Source organism: Triplophysa dalaica, chromosome 2 (assembly GCF_015846415.1).
Source record: "Triplophysa dalaica isolate WHDGS20190420 chromosome 2, ASM1584641v1, whole genome shotgun sequence".
In the NCBI taxonomy this organism is placed as follows: domain Eukaryota; kingdom Metazoa; phylum Chordata; class Actinopteri; order Cypriniformes; family Nemacheilidae; genus Triplophysa; species Triplophysa dalaica.
Window position 1 is genome coordinate 16,268,284 of NC_079543.1, and position 20,897 is coordinate 16,289,180.

Consider the following 20,897-nt stretch of genomic DNA (forward strand, 5'->3'; position numbering starts at 1 on the left):
TGTAATTTCTGTTTTTAATCCCAACCCCAATAATTCAATGGTCACAGTATTTGGTGGTACAGCAGCTTGTTGAAAGATATGTTACCTTCAAATGCAGAAAAGAAGCAGGTTTGGGGATTTTATATGAACAGGATGCTGACAAACACAGCTGAACATTGGATTAAGTACATTAATACAATATCTGAATGTTTGAAAATGTCTGACAACTTGCGATTCCCAAAACAGACCAAATTTTGTACACCTGCCCAAACCTATTTTTACCTGTACATTCAAAAGCGTCCAATTGGGTGGGAACCTCACACATCTGCTAACAGTGGAGCAAGCCTATAGGCTAAACATGTAATATACGTCCATGACATCACAGTTTTTACTGTTTTTTAAACACGTAAACATGTTCAAATATTCAGAATATGAAGCCATATTTGCCTTCTAAACATCAAGCAGATTAAATTTAAAATATCAAAGGAAACAGAGTCTGAACCACTGAAATTAACCATTCGATATTTAGAATTTTCTTTAGACTACAGCATAGAAGATTAAAATGTCTTGCCAAAAAGTGTACCAACTGTTTTGTATATACACAGACGAACCCACTTTACCTTCTAGTTCTAAAAGATGACAAAACACAGACATTAGGCAAGAAAAAAATTACATAATTTTCTTGTCTCGCCCTCCAGTGTGCTTTCAATTTCTTTTGATGATGTGCTGGCTCTGTTTACCACCTTCATTTCAGCACTCCATCATTATAGGCGGACTCCTCACGTACTTTTCTTCATTCTCATGAGTCTATTCCTGTATATTTCTGCTGCCATTTTGTTTAGACAGAGCACTGGCATAGCAAATGTTGTAAATATTCCAGTCACAGCTGCAAAGAAAACAACAATTTGTGATGAGTTCAAGATACAGCCTGAAGAATATCTGAATTTTGCATTTAGAAATTAAAGTTATATTTATGGTCTTTTATGCCTTTTATTTGACAAGACAGTAAAGATTTCTGACAGGAAAGAGCAGGGTGGAGTGAGTGGTTCAGACGCAGTTAATAATTAAGAAACATTACTAAATGCAAAAGCTCAGTTATCTTTTTTTCCATTTTAGAATCTACACCAGGCAAAGATTTTGGCAAATTCTGCTTGGGGTAATGCTTACAGTTTAGAGAGATCACCATGGTGTCTTTGAATGCTCTTCAGCAGCTGTTGTACACTAGGCAGTATGGTTCGAGATCTGGATATGAGACACAATCAATATAATACAGATAACATCTGTTTTACACATTCATAACAGTGAAATTATACAAAAATCTCTAAATCATGCAACTGAGCAAGCTCATTTGGAAAAAGGCAATGTCACTGACCTATTCTTGAGTTTCTGTCCGTGCATGGTGAGCAGACACCTAGTCCAAGTTAGGTAAAACTGCAGATGGTTTGATTTTTCAAGTGTTGATGCGACAAAGTCCAGAAGTTTATCCACATAGACATCTGGGAGCGAGCCACAGACCACTGCAACTAAAGTATAAGACAGTCACCAAAATATGTTTTAAACCTTATAAGATTTTCAAACTGTGAGAGAACACAAACATGAAACAAAAAAATCCTAGATTTAATCGTCTTGCACCTATAATGTGTGGTGTGCAGTGACGTGACGAAGAAAATCCTGACTGTGAACACAGAAAATCTCACAAAGTCTCAAGATTTCAGAATACATTTTTTATTATTTCACTGTTAGTTTATTATAGACGTGCTCAAATTTGTTGGTACCCCTTACAGCTTATTGATATAATGCTTCATTCATCCTGAAGAGTGATGAAATTAAAAGCTGTTGAGTCATGTATACTTGCATGCCATAGAATGTCAGCATAAAGCATAGAAGATGTAGAAAGAGATGAATTATAGCTTATTCTACAAAGATATTCTAAAATGGCCTGGACACATTTGTTGGTACACCTTAGAAAAGATAGTACATCATTATTATAGTGATATTTCAAACTCACTAGTTTCTTTAATTAGTATCACACATGTATCCAATCTTGTAACCAGTCATTCAGACTATTTAAATGGAGAAAAGTAGTCACTGTGGTGTTTGGTATCATTGTGTGCACCACACTGAACATGGACCAAAGAAAGCAAAGGATAGCGTTGTCTGAGGAGCACAAAAAGAAAATAGACAAGCATGGAAAAGGTAAAGGCTACAAGACCATCTCCAACCAGCTCGATGTTCCTGTGACAACAGGTGCAAATGTTATAAGACAAAAACATTGGACTATTCAGAAGTAGGGCTGAAACGATTAGTTGACAATAAATTGTCGACAAATATTCTTGTTGTCGAGTAGTCGTTTGATAACGTGACTTAATTTAAGGGCCTGCAATATCACAGAGTGTAATGCAGCCTTCCCGAATGCTATCGCAGTAGAAGGACACACAACGAGAAGTAGGGTGGAGTACAAATGAATGCGAACAAGAAAAGTGTAGGAAAGCTTTACCAAATTGAAAACAAAAAATGCAGTCATGTGCATTGAATGCAAGGCAGAACTTGCCTTTCACGGCAGCACAACCTGCATGCTGGAGCATTTAAAAAGGAAATATCCCGGAGCAGGAGCAGGAGAGAGGTGACTGTTCTCCATCTAGAGCTAACTAACTAACTTAGCAGTAAATCTTTTTATGAGAGAATGCAATAATAATAGTAATGATTATAACAACAATAATCTAAAATTACAATAATGTTATTATTTGTTTTGCAAAGTATAAAGCTTTGATCGAGCTTAGGAGTCAAGCCTGTTTTGATTATTATATCACTATTAGATATTACATGAGAGGAAAATGATTATAAGAGAGCGACGTTAAGTGATAGGAGTGTTATATCTTGCCTTTATTTTTTAAATATTTTCTTCTGTTACTTTCTCTTTTTCATCAACACTTTCGCTGACACTGATGATTTATCTCGTCATTTAAAAAAACGTTTCCCCGCCAAAGACGAGTTATTACGGCAATCAGTGTTTGTACTGTTGTACAGCAGGTGGTGCTGTTACACACCTTTGGGAAAAGTACAGAATCCCAGAACGTATATTTCTTATCGGTTTTAATGATGGTCTGAGTGTAATCTGGGCGGAATCTTTGACAAAAAAACGTGTGTTATCTCAGCTTTTTAATCAAAGTGATGCATTTTTGAAGAATCCTACCCACATCCAAGTAGGGATAAAAAAAGAACAAGTGAAGATGGAAGAATTCAGGTTCCTTTGTATAACAGCAGAGACTGTTCTTTCATTGGACATATTGTTTGTCTGTGAGCCATCAAAGTTTGGTGAAAATGTTAAAAAACGCTGGCGAAGGCTGGCAACTTAAAAAAAAAAAAAAAAGGCTGGTAGGGAAAGAGTGAAACCGAACTGTTGTCATAGAAATGCTGCTTAATGCTTCTGTCAAGAGATTTGTTTACACTTAATTTTTTCTTTTTCTGTAATGTACCTGATTTAATAATTTATTTTTATTTGTATTTAAAAGGTTGTAGAGAGTATTTGTGTGATTCGAGTTGGACAGAAGCAGAATACTTAAAGGGAGTAACCAGCTGGTTCAAGTTCATTAAAACAAATTTCAAAAGCTCATTGAGTCTCATTGAGAGCTGTAGAAAACGTTTTCTTTCAGCGATTGACTCTAAAGGTGGTGCAATAAAATATTAGGTTAATGGTCCCATTATTTTTGTCCATGACATTTTCATTTGTTTTATTATTTACAATATTATGTGGAATAAAAAAATCGATAGTAAAGTCTGATTTCAATAAAATATGGAATAAATAATGGTGGATGACAATTACTTTCGAAAAGTGTTAAACAAAAAAATCCTAGATTTAATTTACAATACAAACAAATGTACATTTAACCTTTTATGTGATTTAAAAAATATTTATCGTCGAGAAATTGTTAAAGCAGCGTCGTCTATGGCATTTAAGGTTGCACGGCATGAGATACAAATGTGTTGCAACTTTCAAATATTGTTGTATTTACGTCTTCACAGTAATTAAGAAGGTATAATTTCGTATGTGTTTGGAAGCTGGAAATCCTTTTTTTTTGTGTCATGTGCTGGTAACCAAAACCCCCTATCCCGCGAAAAACAACCCGCAAGGGCAGTTCAGCACGGTTAAACAGTTATGTTATGTTACCAGGCACAGAGAGCAATGAGTCAACTTGTATTAGCAACTTGTTATGTTTTGTCAGACTAGTTTTGCTGCTCTAACGCGGTTATATTTATTATATGACGAAGGAATCATCACAGAAATATGCAGAAGCACTAGTTAAGATAGAAGTTATTTATCTAATTGATTATTATATAACAACCAATAATATTAATTTCACCAAGATTTTGCCATTATTCAGTCAATATTGAAGATATCGTGATTTTCCACAGAATATTCTGTAGGATGATTTTATGAAGGACTTTTGCTAGGGTTTCACAAAAGCAGGGTAAATTTTTTTTTAATGAAAAAAATTTCTAAAATGAAAATTGTTTAAATATAGTACAAGTAATGGTATAAATGGCATGGAAAGGCTAATTTTGCAAGTAACTTTGATTTCGGTTTATGATGACAGCATTTTAATTGTTGCATTACATTTGCTGTTTGCAAGTTGTCAGTAGTTTTTTTTATTTACAAATATTAATTATCAGACTTCTATGAAGCCACAGAGCCTACAATATATACATACATACTGTGGAAGTCTAAATATTAAATAAATAGCCTGATAAAATATCATATCTTTTATACAGTATATGCAGTATATCTGGGCAAAATTGATTGCATATTTATATATTTTCAAAAAACATATTGCCCGGACCTCCATTTGGAAGAAACATAAAGACCGGACTTGTAACTTTAATTGAATAGCCCTAATCTAGTGGATAGTAGTAGCGATAACATTCACTTTAATGAATGTCCCTTGCCTGCGGAAATATGAAAGATTGAAAATAGATTCACAGCTTTTGAGAAACGATATTGAATCAACCACAATTTTAAAAACAATTAAAAGATTTTTCAAATTTGCCCAGCCCTGAATGCAGCAGTATTTACAGTTATCTGTACTCTGTTTAGAACTGGATAAAGTTGTTGTACGATTGATTATACAGACAGATTGAGCACAAAATCTGAGATTTATTGTTAAAGACTACTGAAGGAAAGAAAAAGCAAATGAATCGCTGCGATTTGCTGAAACAAATGGAATACTGAAACGTGGATTTTTGCTAGCCGGCAAATAAGTTGATGATAAGCTGTTATTGTTGAACCATACAGTAACAGCTTTACCCAAGTTACCTACTTACTATACATTTATATGTTATATAAGTGTAAATGTATGTTTTTAAACATTCTAAATGTGTGTTCACACCACACGCCACCGCCATTCATTTCCAATGTGAGCCGGCAGTGACCAGCGGTGCATCTTGGCCAATAAGGGTGTCGAGGAGGGTTGAAATCAGGTCAACTTTATGGTAATGAGCTATAACGCAGTACTTTGGCAACCAAACAGTATGTAGAAGTCCACGGCTTAAAATGATTCCAGAGAAGGCAGCCCTGTAAAATTTGGTCTACATCAAAGTGCACACAAATCTTTCTGCAGCCAGAGCGATTTGTGACGCTCTCGACGGCAGCGGTGTGAACGTACGGTAAGCAGACGTATTTCATACCAATTTAAAGATTAACGTATTGTCAACACTGTAATCATCTACAGTTGGTACTCAACCAGAATGAGCCTTGCGATGCCGCCGTCTCCGCCGTGGTACTTTTTAAATGTGTGTTGACTCTTGTTTACTGCTGAGTAGGGATGCTCCGATCCACCTTTTTTGCTTCCGATACCGATTCCGATACCTGAGATTCAGTATTGGCCGATACCGAGTACCGATCCGATACTAAGGTAACATTTTTAAAGTGCACAATTACTTAATAGACTGTGTGCATTGCTGTGCAAGACATCAAGCTCGACTTAACATTAATTTCCTGACCCCGTAAAACAAAAAAACAAACAAATGATTCACAAATTTTGTGAATTATTTATTAAACCAGCAAAATAAAACAAAATGTTCACTATCTTAAACTTGAAATTCAAAATTAAAGTGCAAATTAAGCAGCTGAATAAAACAACAGCTTCACTAGCTTGATAGACAAGTATTAATAAATGGAAACAAAATCTCTTAATAACTGTTATGTGCAAATATAATTAAAAAAATCAATGCACAATAAACAATAAAGCAGCTGAAATTGAGCAAAAAAGCAATAGCTTCACTGCTTTAGATATTCAAACAGGAATCAGCTCTTTTTAATGCTTTAGTCATTAAAGCAAAGTCCACTAAACTAAGCTAAAGTTAGTGGAAATCAAATTTAACATCCAACACCGAAAGATAAACAAAACACTAGCTTCCCTAGCTTGTGCTGCACATGTAAAAATAAACGGAAAAAAGATATAATAGTTTAGTCGGTGCAAATAGAAATTCAAAGTCAAATTATCCACAAAACTCACCGCATTAACATCTTTATTTTTCTCGTATACGTGTTTGCAGACTTTTTGGTACAGTTCAGGTCTCAGTTACGCTTCACAATGTCGTACCGCGGCTCCAGGTGGTTTATAAGGAGTCTGAAGCCATTGTTCGCAACGACGGACAGCGGTTGCAAATCCATTACCATGAAATCCAAAATGCTTTCAATGATTTTCGCTGCTTTCACACTACCAGATGGAAATTTCTGAATTATTTTCGTTGTCTCCTCCAAAGTTAGCTGCTTCGTACCGTCTCGTTTTAGTTTCTTCAGCTTATTGAACTCGGCGTGCTTAAATTAGTAGTATTATAATGAACAGCTTTATCACAACCCCTCAGAACATTTAGTTCTCATGTATTTCAAACAGCGGTGTAACTTGTTGGAGTAGCTGTTCTAAAATAAATCTAAATGGCAGATATTTTGGCTCGCTCCATGCTGTTCGCTGCTCAATGTAAGGTACGTTCGCTTGTTCACGTGCACTACGTACAGAGCACGTTGCTAGCGTATGATTTCACACGCTTCGCAAAGCACAGCCACGAGAGTGTTTAAGCGCCGTTGTCTCCATGAACTTTTACATCGCCTAGCAGAAATTTTATGTAAGCTAGATCGGGTATCGGTGCAATTTGTCACCGATACCCGATCTAGAATTTTATTCAGTATCGACGCCGATTTCCGATACAAATATCGGATCGGAGCATCCCTACTGCTGAGTGGCATTTATTCACAGATCTTCACTTTGTTCTGTGTTGGGGTCCGTTAATAAAATTAATGAGAATAAAGGTCAGTGCAAACTCTGCAATGCAAAGCTGGCTTAACATGGATCAACAACTACGATGCACACTCATTTGAGGGCGAAGCACCCAGCAGATCCATCCACAGGTAAGCAATCAGTTGCTAGTTTATGGTCAGACCAACCAATTTGGATGCCAGACGGGCGGAGCAAATAACGGCTTTAATTACCAAGATGATCGCAAAGGATATGCTTCCGATCAATTTTGTCGATGGAGAGGGTTTTAAAAATCTTAGGGAGTTTGTACTGCCTGAGAAAAAATATCACTGCCAGACTGGAGAAACTTTTTCGGATATGTTCTCTATGCTACTCAGTCTGAACACATGGCTGCAGAAAACCTGGAACATGAGAGGACTGAACTTATTGGAATTACTAGGAATAGGTATACTTTTATAAATGTTGGCAGAGCTATAAGGAGAGGTAGAGGAGTAGCTGCTATATTTAAAGATCTCCTTCAATGCAAGCAAGTTTTACTTGGTGACTACCTGTCCATTGAATACTTGAGTATTGCTTTAAAAGGTGCACCACGCACTCTTTTTACAATTGTTTACAGACCTCTCGAATATTCCCAGTCTTTGTTGATGACTTTTCAGAAATGCTATCAGCTATTTCCTCAGAATTTGACTGCTTTATTATTGCTGGAGATTTTAATATCCATGTGGAAAAGTCAGAAAACAACACTGCAAATGAACTTTTAAATGTTTTAAACACTTTTTATATGATCCAGCATGTGCACGGTCCCACACACAAACGTGGACACACTCTGGATCTCCTCATTAGCCAAGGTCTAAACATTTCATCCACTATTATTAGAGATGTCTGATGTTTTCTGTATTTTCTTTGATATATCAATCAGTCCTGCCACTAAAGATAGACCTGTCTCTGTAAAAAAGAGATTTATAAATAGCTTTAATGGAAAAGTTAAACATGCTATCGATGCCATTGCTCAGCAAAGGTCAAGACGATAACTGGCAGGCGTAAAGCACCCTGGAGAAACACACCAGCAGTACAGAGCATGAAAAGAACATGCAGAAAAGCTGAGCGTATGTAGCAAAAAACAAGACTTGAGGTACTTTATATAATAGTAAGTATTCTTACTTGTCTATAAATCACTCAATGGTCTAGGACCTTAATACATTTCAGATATGCTTGTTGAATATAAACCAAACAGACTTCTCAGATCATCAAGATCAAGTCAGTTAGCGATAACAAGGGTTCATTCAAAACAGGGCGAGTCAGCATTTAGCCATTCACCACCTGGAATCTGCTTCCAGAAGACATCAGATGTTCACAAACAGTAGCGAATTTTAAATCCAGATTCAAAACACACTTGTTTAGCTATGTATTTACAACCTGAGCACTATGCTGGTTTACATGAACTGCACTTCTATTTCTAATTTATTTTTCTTTTGTTCTTATTCTTTTTATATATACCCTCACATTTTTTTTTGATTTTACTTCTGTTTTATTGTTTCTTAATATCTTAAGTTGTATTTGTGATTTTAAATCATTGCATTTTAAAGATACGTTTTATTTCTCTTTGTCAATCATTTTATGTCAAGCACTTTGAATTGCCCTTGTGTATGAAATGTGCTAAATAAATACACCTGCCTTGCCTTCTTTAAAACTACTTAGATTTTTATGACAATCACACAAAAATACGGAATGTAGTAATAATTATATGACACTGTATAGTAAATTTCCTGTACCTTATTTTACTTTTTTTACTTTGCCACAGTAATACTAGAAAGTGTATAAATTAACTATAGCTAATCCTACAGAATAATACTGTAGTATATGTTAATAGAGTGTGATCGTTACCATAATATACTACAATCTTCTATAGGAAATACTGAAGTATTCAACAGTATTTTTAAATATTTATGTGTTTATGTCTAATGTTTTAAATTAAGAAGTTTAATTGTATAATAACCAGTGTAATTGTATCGTTTATTTATTGTTTTCATTACATAAGATTCATATTTAATACTTAATAGGATGGGGTGTCGAACTTTAAATATTTACCTACTCGTGTTCGTCAATTTTCAGTGTAAAGCCATATGACGCAGTTATTTATCGCCGTCTACTGCAGTACCTCTTTCAGTTTGTGTATGAAGATAACGTCACACAGCAGCGCTGCTCTGAAGGCAGAACAGAATGTAGCTTTTGGTGTCGCTACACCGCAATTTTCTTAACAAAAGTTATTAACTACTGGAAATGCCAGTAGAAGTTAGTTAGTAGCTTTGCTATTTTTGCGAATTTTACCCAAACTCGCCTACTCATGTGGGAAAAAGAAAAGTTTAGTCAGAAGATGGATCGACTCATTAAAAAACGGGCATAACCAAAACAAACAACCACCTCGGTTACTTTTAAAATGTAACAACCTATCATAAGTAAAAATAAAACTATTTAAGATATATATTTATATGGACTTACATTTAATATTTTTAATTTAAGACTTTTTAAGGAATGGAACATTTCAAAACATTTTTTACAACAAAATTCTAAATGGTTAATGGCAAAATCTGAAAACTGGATATCATGTCACTTCATAGCTTTTTTTCATGTCACTTCATGATTTTACACAAAATAACTCAAAAGGCAGAATGAAAATATGCCATTTCTATGTCTTGACCAGTAGGTAGTGCTATGACAAAACTGTCTTTAGAATCAGGTCATGCTTGTGATGTCATATCAAGTTTCATATAAATTAACAAAACTCAAACGAATACAGCCACTCATACATTTTGGTGCACTCACAACCACCTTTATAAAAAATTATCTCCAGATGCTTCATAAAATTTGTTTAAGTCAGGCAACCACTCTAGGACAAGTTTGAAAAAGCTTATTATATTTATGTCTTTAGACTTAAGGTCAAACGTTATGATCAATAATTATTCTGAACTGTTCAGTAACAGTTGGCATGAGAAGTTACAAATAAAGGTCTAAGACAAGATCATAACAAATTTGACAGTTGTAAAATGGAACTCACTTTGGTCATACGGCACTGCCTCCAGAACCTCTCTTATAAGTGAAGTTTCATTAAGGCGAAAGGACAGCAAGATGGCCGATGCCCACTCTTTCTTCTTTGTCTGCTGCTGTATGGATGTTGGAGTGACATCCATGTCCAGATCATAGGGGTCAAACACTAGTGATGCATCCAAAGAATAGATGAGCAAACCTTCAGTGGAGGCTGCTGCCCAACTGCGCCCTGAAAATAGCATAATAAAAAAAGTAATTCAATTATACCATGGTGCAACCCGGGAAACATGATGCTGCATGCTTAAGTATAGGAGACTATAGCACAGAATTACAGACAGGATTTAGCAACTTTTATCAAAATACTTAAATTTTGGGTTTGTTATTTTATGTTGGTTTTGTTTGTTTGTTAATATAATTTCACACCTTCAAATAAAATATATAAAAAAAATACTTTAAAACATCATCCCTGGTCTGAATCCAAGGACAAAACAATTACACTGACATGTTTTAAAATGTCAGAATCAATGTCTTTCTTTCCTTAATACAACTGAAACACACGACAGTCTGGGAGTAGGCTCAAGACTAACCTCAGCAGTCCTTTATGGGATTCCACAATTTTGGAGAAAGATGTAAACATTTTTTTTACTGGATTTTGATTTGTAAAAAAACATTTAAGAAAATAATTTCTAACATTTCAAGACAATCAAATAAATATAAGAAATAAGGATATCCAGAAAACAAATTCTATTAACCACAGGTACTTTATTTCACATTTTCAAGACTTGTATATGTCACTTTTTGCTGATATTTTTAGGTTTTCCATTCAGTATCTGTATTATGTTGTGCTGAAAGAGCAAAAAATTACCAGTTGGTGAGAAGCAGAGCGAGCTAACATGGATTTCCGGTTTAAAGTGTCGGGAGCTCATATCACCTGTGAGATGAGGAGAGAATGGTAGAGAGAAAGAGATGATTTTAACTCCGCCAACATGTTGAAAACGAGGCAGAGGTGGGATGAAAACTGCATGGGCAGATATAATTCAATGGTACAAACATAAAGTTATTAAAACGATATATGATCCTATATGTGAAAATATAAGGTGAGGATTCATGTTAAATCAATCAAGCTGTTTTACTTAACTACTTCAGCCGTACCATCACATATTTGTGACTGTTTAAGCAGCCATAAGCGGGTTTCACTTGCACACACAGCTACTTTAACAGTGTTTTATACGCATAATCTGATTTTTCATGTCACAGATACCCAGAAAATCACATTTCCGCCAGTCGAAGCGATCACTTATATCGATCTCATCTATTTGGGTCTGCTTATCTGTAATTGACAGCGTGTCATTTCTTATAAATGGAGGTTTGCGGCCCAAATAGTGTGCTTACTGACACAAACTATTAGCAACACGATACAAACTTGTTGCGAACACTTGTGTTCGAGTTAATACTGATGTATATGATGTAATCAACACTCCATTTACAGCTGGACTGCGGCCGCTTCTGTGTTGTAACAGGACCGGTAAACAGAAGCAGTACCAGCAGCCCTCGGGACAGTGCAGCTGGAAACGCTGTCATTTGCAGGCAAGCCGACCCAAATAGATAAAAACAATGTAAGTGATCACTTCTATTAGTATTTTTTTTTATGTGATTATTTAGGTATCTGTGACATGAATAAACAAATTAACACTGGTGGAGTGGCTGTGTGCACGAGTGCAACCCGCTTATGAAAGTCACAAATATGTGATGGTACAGCTGAAGTGGTCAAGTAAAACAGCTGTGAATTGACATACATCCTCCGCGTAAATTTTCACATATAACATCATAAATTGTTTTAATAACTCCAGCATGGAAGCCCAAACCACTACCCTTCTGGTTTTCTTATTCGCTTTTGGATTTCAACATGGCGGCAGAGTGTAATCAGTCAATAATTTCTACAATGTGTATTGTTTAATAAAGGGGTTCCCAAACTATTCAGCCCGCAACCCCCAAAATAACAGTGCCAGTGACTCAAGACCCCCACCATCATCAGAAGTGGTTAATATAGCCTATACAAACGTTGCGTGCAAATGGGAACATCCCCCTATTCAACCCAAACGGGCATAATGACAACACAAAAGAGCACAGTCTAACTAGGGTGACTTTATGTGGGACAATGCAGGACACCACTGAAAGGTAGCGCGAAACTGTAATATAATAACGGAGTGAAAACATTTTTATATCCTTTTAACTTATAAAAATAATTTGTTATTTAGTCCATTCCAACTATAACATAAAAGGTGTACTGTCTCTTTAAATTTTGACCACAGCACAGAGGTTGAGTTATCATTTTGTATGAATGAATGATTCCATAAATGAATGAATGGGGAGGAAATTCTACAGGCTGATGGCTTTTTATTTGCCTGGTTTTATGTTTAACTTGACTCATATTTTTAGATTTTGTTACACTTATTGATTACATATGCCATTTCTGAAAAAAGATTTCTGCAAATCATCTTGCGACCCCCCCCTCGCGACCCCCATTTTGGGAACCCCTGGATTAATGGATATGACATGTCAGTTCACCTCTTCTGACTCCAGGAAGACTGAGATCCACTTCATCTCCATCACCTGCTCCCTCATCTGCCAAAATGTGATGCCTAAAATCTATCATCTTGCGCCTATCCAGGAACTCCTAAAAAAAAAGGAGACAACAGAATTGATGTATTAAAAAACAGCAAACAATATTATGAAATTTGTTTTACTCCCCCATGTTTTACTCAACACACCATGACCAACACACTTAAACCTTAAAATAGTGAATTCTAAGATAATTCTCAAAACACAAATTAACAACTGAACGACAACTTAAATGTGCTTCAACTTCCGAAACTTTTCTTCTTACGATTAAAAAGGAGCTATGTATTTCTTTATTGCAGTGGTTCCCAACCTTTTTCCCTTGGGGCCCCCCCACATACATATATGACAATCGGAGCCACCCCAACCCTCATTTATGTGTGTGTGTGTGTGTGTGGGTGTGTGTATGTATACACACAATTGCTACACACACATATACACTCACCTAAAGGATTATTAGGAACACCATACTAATACTGTGTTTGACCCCCTTTCGCCTTCAGAACTGCCTTAATTCTAAGTGGCATTGAATCAACAAGGTGCTGAAAGCATTTTTTAGGAATGTTGGCCCACTATGGGTTTGTATCTTGCAGTTGATGGAGATTTGTGTGATGCACGAAGCTCCCGTTCCACCACATCCCAAAGATGCTCTATAGGGTTGAGATCTGCTGACTGTGGGGGCCATTTTATTACAGTGATCTCATTGTCATGTTCAAGAAACCAATTTGAAATGATTCGAGCTTTGTGACATGGTGTATTATCCTGCTGGAAGTAGCCATCAGAGGAAGGGTACATGGTGGTCATAAAGGGATGGACATGGTCAGAAACAATGCTCAGGTAGGCCGTGGCATTTAAACAATGCCCAATTGTCACTAAGGGGCCTAAAGTGTGAAAAGAAAACATCCCCCACACCATTACACCACCACCATAATTGCATTAATGAGAAATTGAACAGGTGTTCCTAATAATCCTTTGGGTGAGTGTATATATAGTAAATATAAAAAAATTAAATGATTTAATCATAAAATTAAATGGTTTAGATGAGTAATTTCAAATATTTTAATATAATTTTTACTTGAATACTTAAACAAATGTTCAGGTTATTTTCAGGCTAATGTCAATTACTGCTTATTTTACAAGGTGTCTTTTCATTTTGCTTGGTTTCATGCGGTCATTTACCAATTTTTCACCACAGAACACACATTCTGGCTGAGACTTGTCTAGTTCTTTAATAAAACCTAAATTCAAGCAGGTTTTGTCAAGACCATCTAAACTTTTTACTAATTTCTGACGAAGAATCACTGCATTAACGTTGTAACGAGCATGGTGGGACGAGAGCCGTGAGGGAACGCGAGTGATTAGTGTCAGCTGCGCGTTGCACCGGTCTCGCATCTCTCACGGAGGAGATCGGAAGCATAAAAGGACGAGCGACAGGAGTGTACGACGAGAAAGGACCAGGCCTGGATTTTCTGTTATGTTTTATTATGTGGCCGGCAGTCAACCGTGACGAAGCTGCCGTCATTCTACTATCGTTTCGTGTTTTGTTTGTTTTTTTAAGTTGTTTAAATGTTTGCCGGTTTCCGCCCCCTTCCTTCCTTACTTGGAACTGTGTTACAACGTTTCTCTATTTTTCCTTTTGATTTTGATTTTTATGTTGACATGAACGTTGACGCCTGACAGTTCTCACGTGAGTCTCATAGCGATAACAGCCAACGTCAGTGCTTCCAGCTACCGCAAAGCCCTGTGTGCATGTCTGGCGATGGAGCCGGAAATTGAAATAATTATTTTATATAAGATATAACTATTTTTGACTGCATTATCTTGGCATTATAGGTACATGATTTTTATATAAAACGATAAGTGGAACACTTTATGCAACTTTATTTAACCTCAATGTATAACAGCGAAAGGGGTCGCGTACAACAGGTTTGGAACCACTGCTTTATTGTCTGCATCTGGGTTGAGTTTGTATACAAATTTGTACCTCCATAGCATCCAGAGAGAGATTGCAGGAAATCTCAAACTTCTTCATCAGAATCTGTTCCTTAACGTTATAAATGCATACAAACTTTGACTGTCCACCTGCAAGGATTGATTCACCATCTGCTGAGTAACACAAGGAGCTAAAGGACCTATAAAGATCAATAAGAAGAGAATGATAAATACTCGGGTATGGATTCATAGGTATGGAACTTTTTAGGCATGTCCTGCTTAACATTTTTCAATAAAATAGCTCCAATTTAAAATTTAACCAAATTATCAAGGAACCTAGTTTATTTACTACTACCATACTGCTGGCTGGCTGTATAAAAAACCCATTCAGCTATTTATAGTTTCTCTTGGTTAAAATTTGCAACGTACTTTCCCTTAGCAGATTGCTTGGCAGTGATTTTCTCGGTCTCTTTACGTCCCATCTGCAAATCAGAACGGCCAGTGATTGTGCCAGTCTGTGCTGCAGTCTGAGGGTCCCAAAACGTGATCTCGCCATTTAGGGAGGTCACTGCCAATTCTTGACCATCAGGACGAAATGTTACAGCGAGTCCTGAAAAGGTGCAGGTAAAAGGAATCTGTTAAAGGAGCACAACATTTTTCTCATCGTTTACTCACCCTCAAATCTTCCAAATCTATGTAAATTTCTTTGTTCGAATGAACACAGAGAAAAATATTTTGAAGAATGAAGAAAAGCAAACAGTTCTGAGGCACTTTTGACCACCATTGTAATTTTTCCTACTTTGGTAGTCAATAGTTTGGTTACAAGCATTCTTCCATATATCTTTCTCTATGTTCTTCAGAACCAAAAAATGTATACAGATTTGGAACAACTCAAGGGTGAGTAAATGAGGACAGATTATATTTATATTTTGATATATTACATTTTGATATAATAATGATAGGTCTAGCTCACTTTAGCTTTCATTATTAAACACGGAGTGCTTTTTACATTATTCTGGGACAGAGTGACTCGAAACGGAGAAGGTGACAAGTATTATGCCATAGTAAAACACAAAAACTATTGTAATAAGAATATTTTTTGAACGCTTTGAATGCGATTTTTTTATTTGGGGTGATCTGTCCTTTTAAGATTTTTTATTTCAAGATGACTTATTCACTCCACAATAAAATAGAATGGTTGCACATCTGTTACCACAGTGGTAGTTGATCCGTAAAAGTAATTGCATGATGTTCTGCTACGCTCACCTTAGAAGATGTATACCAAAGGTATACAAAAAAGGTGTGACAAATGAAGTACTCCCCTTTTGTTACAAGCTCTGTGAGACAGTAATGCTAAAGCTACTTTCTGCTGCCAGTTGGTGGCATTTATAAAGAAATATGAAAAATGACGTTTAATGCGAATATGTATATGCTATATAAGAATGCAACTTGGTTGTTGTTACACACAAAGTTTTTTAGATAAACAGCTACAGTTACCACATGAGCAAGCGAGTGCAATCATATTATTATTCCTACAAAAATGTTCTTAATAAAATATTTGAGAATCGCTCTCACAAACATTCTAACAAACTTCCTATAATTGATCTTAAGAACGATCTTAGATTTTGTCTTACGAACAGTTTCGTAAATCCGGCGCCAGGTTTCCACCTGACATGTTGTGAACTTACCATCTGAGGTGAGCAACAAAGTCTCTTTGGTCTGCCAGCTGTCCAACATATCCCACAGTCTGACAGTTTTGTCCCATGACACACTGGCGAGCACAGACTGGACTGGGCTGAAGCACAAGTTACTGACAGGACCTTCATGACCGCTGAGCACCTGCACCATAGAGTTAAAAGCTGAATTAAATATGAACGGACTGTAGTTGAACAATCTGATGGAACTTTAACAGTCTCCTAAACATATTTCAAATTGGTTGTTTGCCTTTGCTGGACATTCCTAATTTACATCATAATCCACAATACCAAAAAATTTATTACGCATGTAACAAGGGACTAGGAAACAGCACACTTATTCAGTGGTCTCTGACCTCTAGCAGCCGTCCAGTCTGCAAAGACCAAAGGAAAATCTCAAAAGAGTCCTGAGAACCTGCACACACCAGCTCCCCACTACTGTCCACCGCCAGTGAGGAGAACTGAGCAGGTTGTGGAGATGTCATAGTACGGAAGTTACGATACCTGAAATAAAAAAGTAAAAAAATCTTAATTCGAACTTTCCAAAATAGGGATGCACGGTGCACCGGTGCCACTTAAGGACCACAATGCCAAAGCTTAAAAATACTAGGGATGCTCCGATCCACCTTTTTTGCTTCCGATACCGATTCCGATACCTGAGATTCAGTATTGGCCGATACCGAGTACCGATCCGATACTGAGGTAACATTTTTAAAGTGCACAATTACTTAATAAACTGTGTGCATTGCTGTGCAAGACATCAAGCTCGACTTAACATTAATTTCCTGACCCCGTAAAACAAAATAACAAACAAATGATTCACAAATTTTGTGAATTATTTATTAAACCAGCAAAATAAAACAAAATGTTCACTATCTTAAACTTGAAATTCAAAATTAAAGTGCAAATTAAGCAGCTGAATAAAACAACAGCTTCACTAGCTTGATAGACAAGTATTAATAAATGGAAACAAAATCTCTTAATAACTGTTATGTGCAAATATAATTTAAAAAATCAATGCACAATAAACAATAAAGCAGCTGAAATTGAGCAAAAAAGCAATAGCTTCACTGCTTTAGATATTCAAACAGGAATCAGCTCTTTTTAATGCTTTAGTCATTAAAGCAAAGTCCACTAAACTAAGCTAAAGTTAGTGGAAATCAAATTTAACATCCAACACCGAAAGATAAACAAAACACTAGCTTCCCTAGCTTGTGCTGCACATGTAAAAATAAACGGAAAAAAGATATAATAGTTTAGTCGGTGCAAATAGAAATTCAAAGTCAAATTATCCACAAAACTCACCGCATTAACATCTTTATTTTTTTCGTATACATGTTTGCAGACTTTTTGGTACAGTTCAGGTCTCAGTTAAATATTTACGCTTCATCATGTCGTACCGCGGCTCCAGGTGGTTTATAAGGAGTCTGAAGACATTGTTCGCAACGACGGACAGCGGTTGCAAATCCATTACCATGAAATTCAAAATGCTTTCAATGATTTTCGCTGCTTTCACACTACCAGATGGAAATTTCTGAATTATTTTCGTTGTCTCCTCCAAAGTTAGCTGCTTCGTACCGTCTCGTTTTAGTTTCTTCAGCTTATTGAACTCGGCGTGCTTAAATTAGTAGTATTATAATGAACAGCTTTATCACAACCCCTCGGAACATTTACTTCGCATGTATTGCAAACAGCGGTGTAACTTGTTGGCGTAGCTGTTCTAAAATAAATCTAAATGGCAGATATTTTTTGTCGCTCCATGCTGTTCGCTGCTCAATGTAAGGTACGTTCGCTTGTTCACGCGCACTACGTACAGAGCACGTTGCTAGCGTATGATGTCACACGCTTCGCAAAGCACAGCCACGAGAGTGTTTAAGCGCCGTTGTCTCCATGAACTTTTACATCGCCTAGCAGAAATTTTATGTAAGCTAGATCGGGTATCGGTGCAATTTGTCACCGATACCCGATCTAGAATTTTATTCAGTATCGACGCCGATTTCCGATACAAATATCGGATCGGAGCATCCCTAAAAAATACTGGAGATGCCAAAGTGTTTTCAAAACTGTAGTATCGTCAATACTGTATTACCGTAACTATTGTTGCAAGTGCACACACCAGTTACAAAAATGTATTTTGGAGTGCTGTGTAACCTTCCTGCTGTGCCTTTTAAGGGCACGAAATCCTGTGAAGATCACCTTAAATGTTATTATTAATTTTTCGGTCCATCTGATTTTACTTTTAGTCTTTCCCTCGTATGCCTAAAATGGATTCAAACATACTTTTGAGCGTGAGAGTTTATTACAAAAGAGCAATTCACGTAGTGAAACCTGGAATTACTTTAAGAATTTACAATTTGACTTTATAGTACGTTTTATTGATCATGGGCAATTGCACGTTGCTTGTGCGGCATTTTATCAGGAGTTTTAACAGCTCTAACATTTCTTTAATACACCAAACTATCTTTAAAGAAGACTGTATTCTGTCGTAAGTGGCTCATGTGGCCGTTTCTGGAACAAGTGATAGTTATTAATGTCTTAGCGGCGACCTGCAATAGTCTCTCCTGAGATTTCATTTAGTCAGATTCGGAAAATTAAATAAAACACAGTTTAGCAATAGAAAATAAGCAGGAGTGCCATTTTCTGTTTTGTGAAAATGTATGAATCAGTTAATCAGTGGTTCTCAAACTGTGGTACGTATACCACAAGTGGTACTTGAATAGGTGGTAAGTGATACGACAGAAAACTCTATAGGCTGTTTTAATTTACATTTCATATTTTTTTATATAATTTCAAATGTTTAATACATGATTAATAAATACAGAAAACATCGCAACCTATGTGCAATGTGGAAGTAGTCTTTAAGATCGATAATTTATCATTGGTTGATTTAACTCAGGCGTGTGGAGGGCAGCTCAAAAACAAAGTGGGAGCAGACCATCGATTGTGTGTCCCTCTCTCGCTTTTGATGAGCTGCATGCAAATTAAGTTTCATTTATATTCTGCAGTTGAACCCCTGTTTCAAGCTGTTATTATTACAGTTAAAGGTTGAGTAAGCAATCTTGTCCAAAACTTTTTTTGTCATGCTGGTTGAAGTCTATTAAAATCCTGATAGTAAATATACATTCAATAAGTAAAGTGATACATTAGTATTTTCATATTTTTATTATTATTTAAATTATTATTAAAGATTTTAGATTTAGCTCATTATCCCACCCTAATTTGGCTCCAGATTTATTAATATTATTATTAAGTGTTAAATAGCAAAAAAGAAGGGTAGAATCTGACCCTGTTGAATCCAGAGAGTTTTAAGTACTTCGTTATTCCTAATACAATAAACTTCTTTACCTTTAACATTTATAAAAACATTTCTTAGAATATACAGATACCTGTGTAGATCAAATGCTCTAACGGTGCCATCTAGTGATGCGCTAACCACCACAAAGCCACTGGACGTAAAGGCAACACTAGTTACACTGCTGGAATGTTCGGTGAATGTCACAAAACAGAGGCCACTGTTAGTGTTCCACACTTTAACCTGAAAAGAAAGAACAATGAAAAAACAATAGGTTTCTAGCATTTCATGTTAAAACCCTAATTATCTGCCACTTATTTCTCCTAATAATTAAAAAAACTGTAGAAGACTTACCTTGCCATCATCCCCTCCAGTGGCAATATACTGTCCATCAGGTGAATAAGCCAAAGAGTTCAAGTTATTGAAGTGTCCTTGCTGTTTAAACACATATGACTCACTCTGCCATTCCCAAACCAGCAACTGACCCAGACCTTCAACAAGAGAACAATAAAATTTCATTGCAAACAACATGTGGACTTTAATCCCTATTTTCACTATGTGGAAATCTCAAACCACTACATTTTAGATGAGGGGAAAAACACTTGAGGCCCACCAATGTTTATGTTAAAACTCGGATTTGAAGTATGTTACTATTATTACTTTTATAGGGCTGGGCGATAAAACGATATCGATATTTATCGACGGTACAACATTGTCGATATCAATATAAAAAAAGTTTGATATAGCGCTGGATAATTTCCTTAAAATGTGCGCGCCCGTGACGTCCGAAGATCTTAAACAGCCTATAAAATGTTTTGTTACATGAGCCTGCTACGATTGACAATCAAACAACCAATAAGATCTAATTTGCCGGGTTGCGTTAGTCTCAGTTTGGTTGCGTCATCGCCATGTTGACATTAGAACACTTGCAAGATGAGTGCCGTGTGCCTGCCGTCAGCGAGGAAATTGTGAACTAAAAGGGAGATGTCAGCTCGCAAGTGTGGCAGTTTTTATTTATTTTCTGCCGACCAACATCATAAGAACGTAGTGTGTAAGCGATGTAAAAAAAAAGTCCCGTCTAAG

General features: G+C 36.3%; 1 protein-coding gene across 1 annotated transcript in view; it reads right to left on the reverse strand.

Moving 5' to 3' along the window:
- The window catches only part of pwp2h (PWP2 small subunit processome component), a 43,009-nt gene continuing 22,112 nt past the window's right edge, over positions 1-20,897 (reverse strand). Inside the window, exons 10-21 of the mRNA XM_056763935.1 lie at positions 20,169-20,305; positions 19,909-20,057; positions 16,879-17,026; positions 16,517-16,667; positions 15,258-15,438; positions 14,881-15,028; positions 12,846-12,954; positions 11,143-11,208; positions 10,288-10,506; positions 1,352-1,502; positions 1,147-1,221; positions 1-865 (exon numbers count right to left, since the gene is read on the reverse strand). Of these exons, the coding sequence (XP_056619913.1) occupies positions 787-865; positions 1,147-1,221; positions 1,352-1,502; positions 10,288-10,506; positions 11,143-11,208; positions 12,846-12,954; positions 14,881-15,028; positions 15,258-15,438; positions 16,517-16,667; positions 16,879-17,026; positions 19,909-20,057; positions 20,169-20,305 (1,613 nt within the window). The 3' untranslated portion in view covers positions 1-786. The remainder of the gene's footprint in view (positions 866-1,146; positions 1,222-1,351; positions 1,503-10,287; positions 10,507-11,142; positions 11,209-12,845; positions 12,955-14,880; positions 15,029-15,257; positions 15,439-16,516; positions 16,668-16,878; positions 17,027-19,908; positions 20,058-20,168; positions 20,306-20,897) is intronic.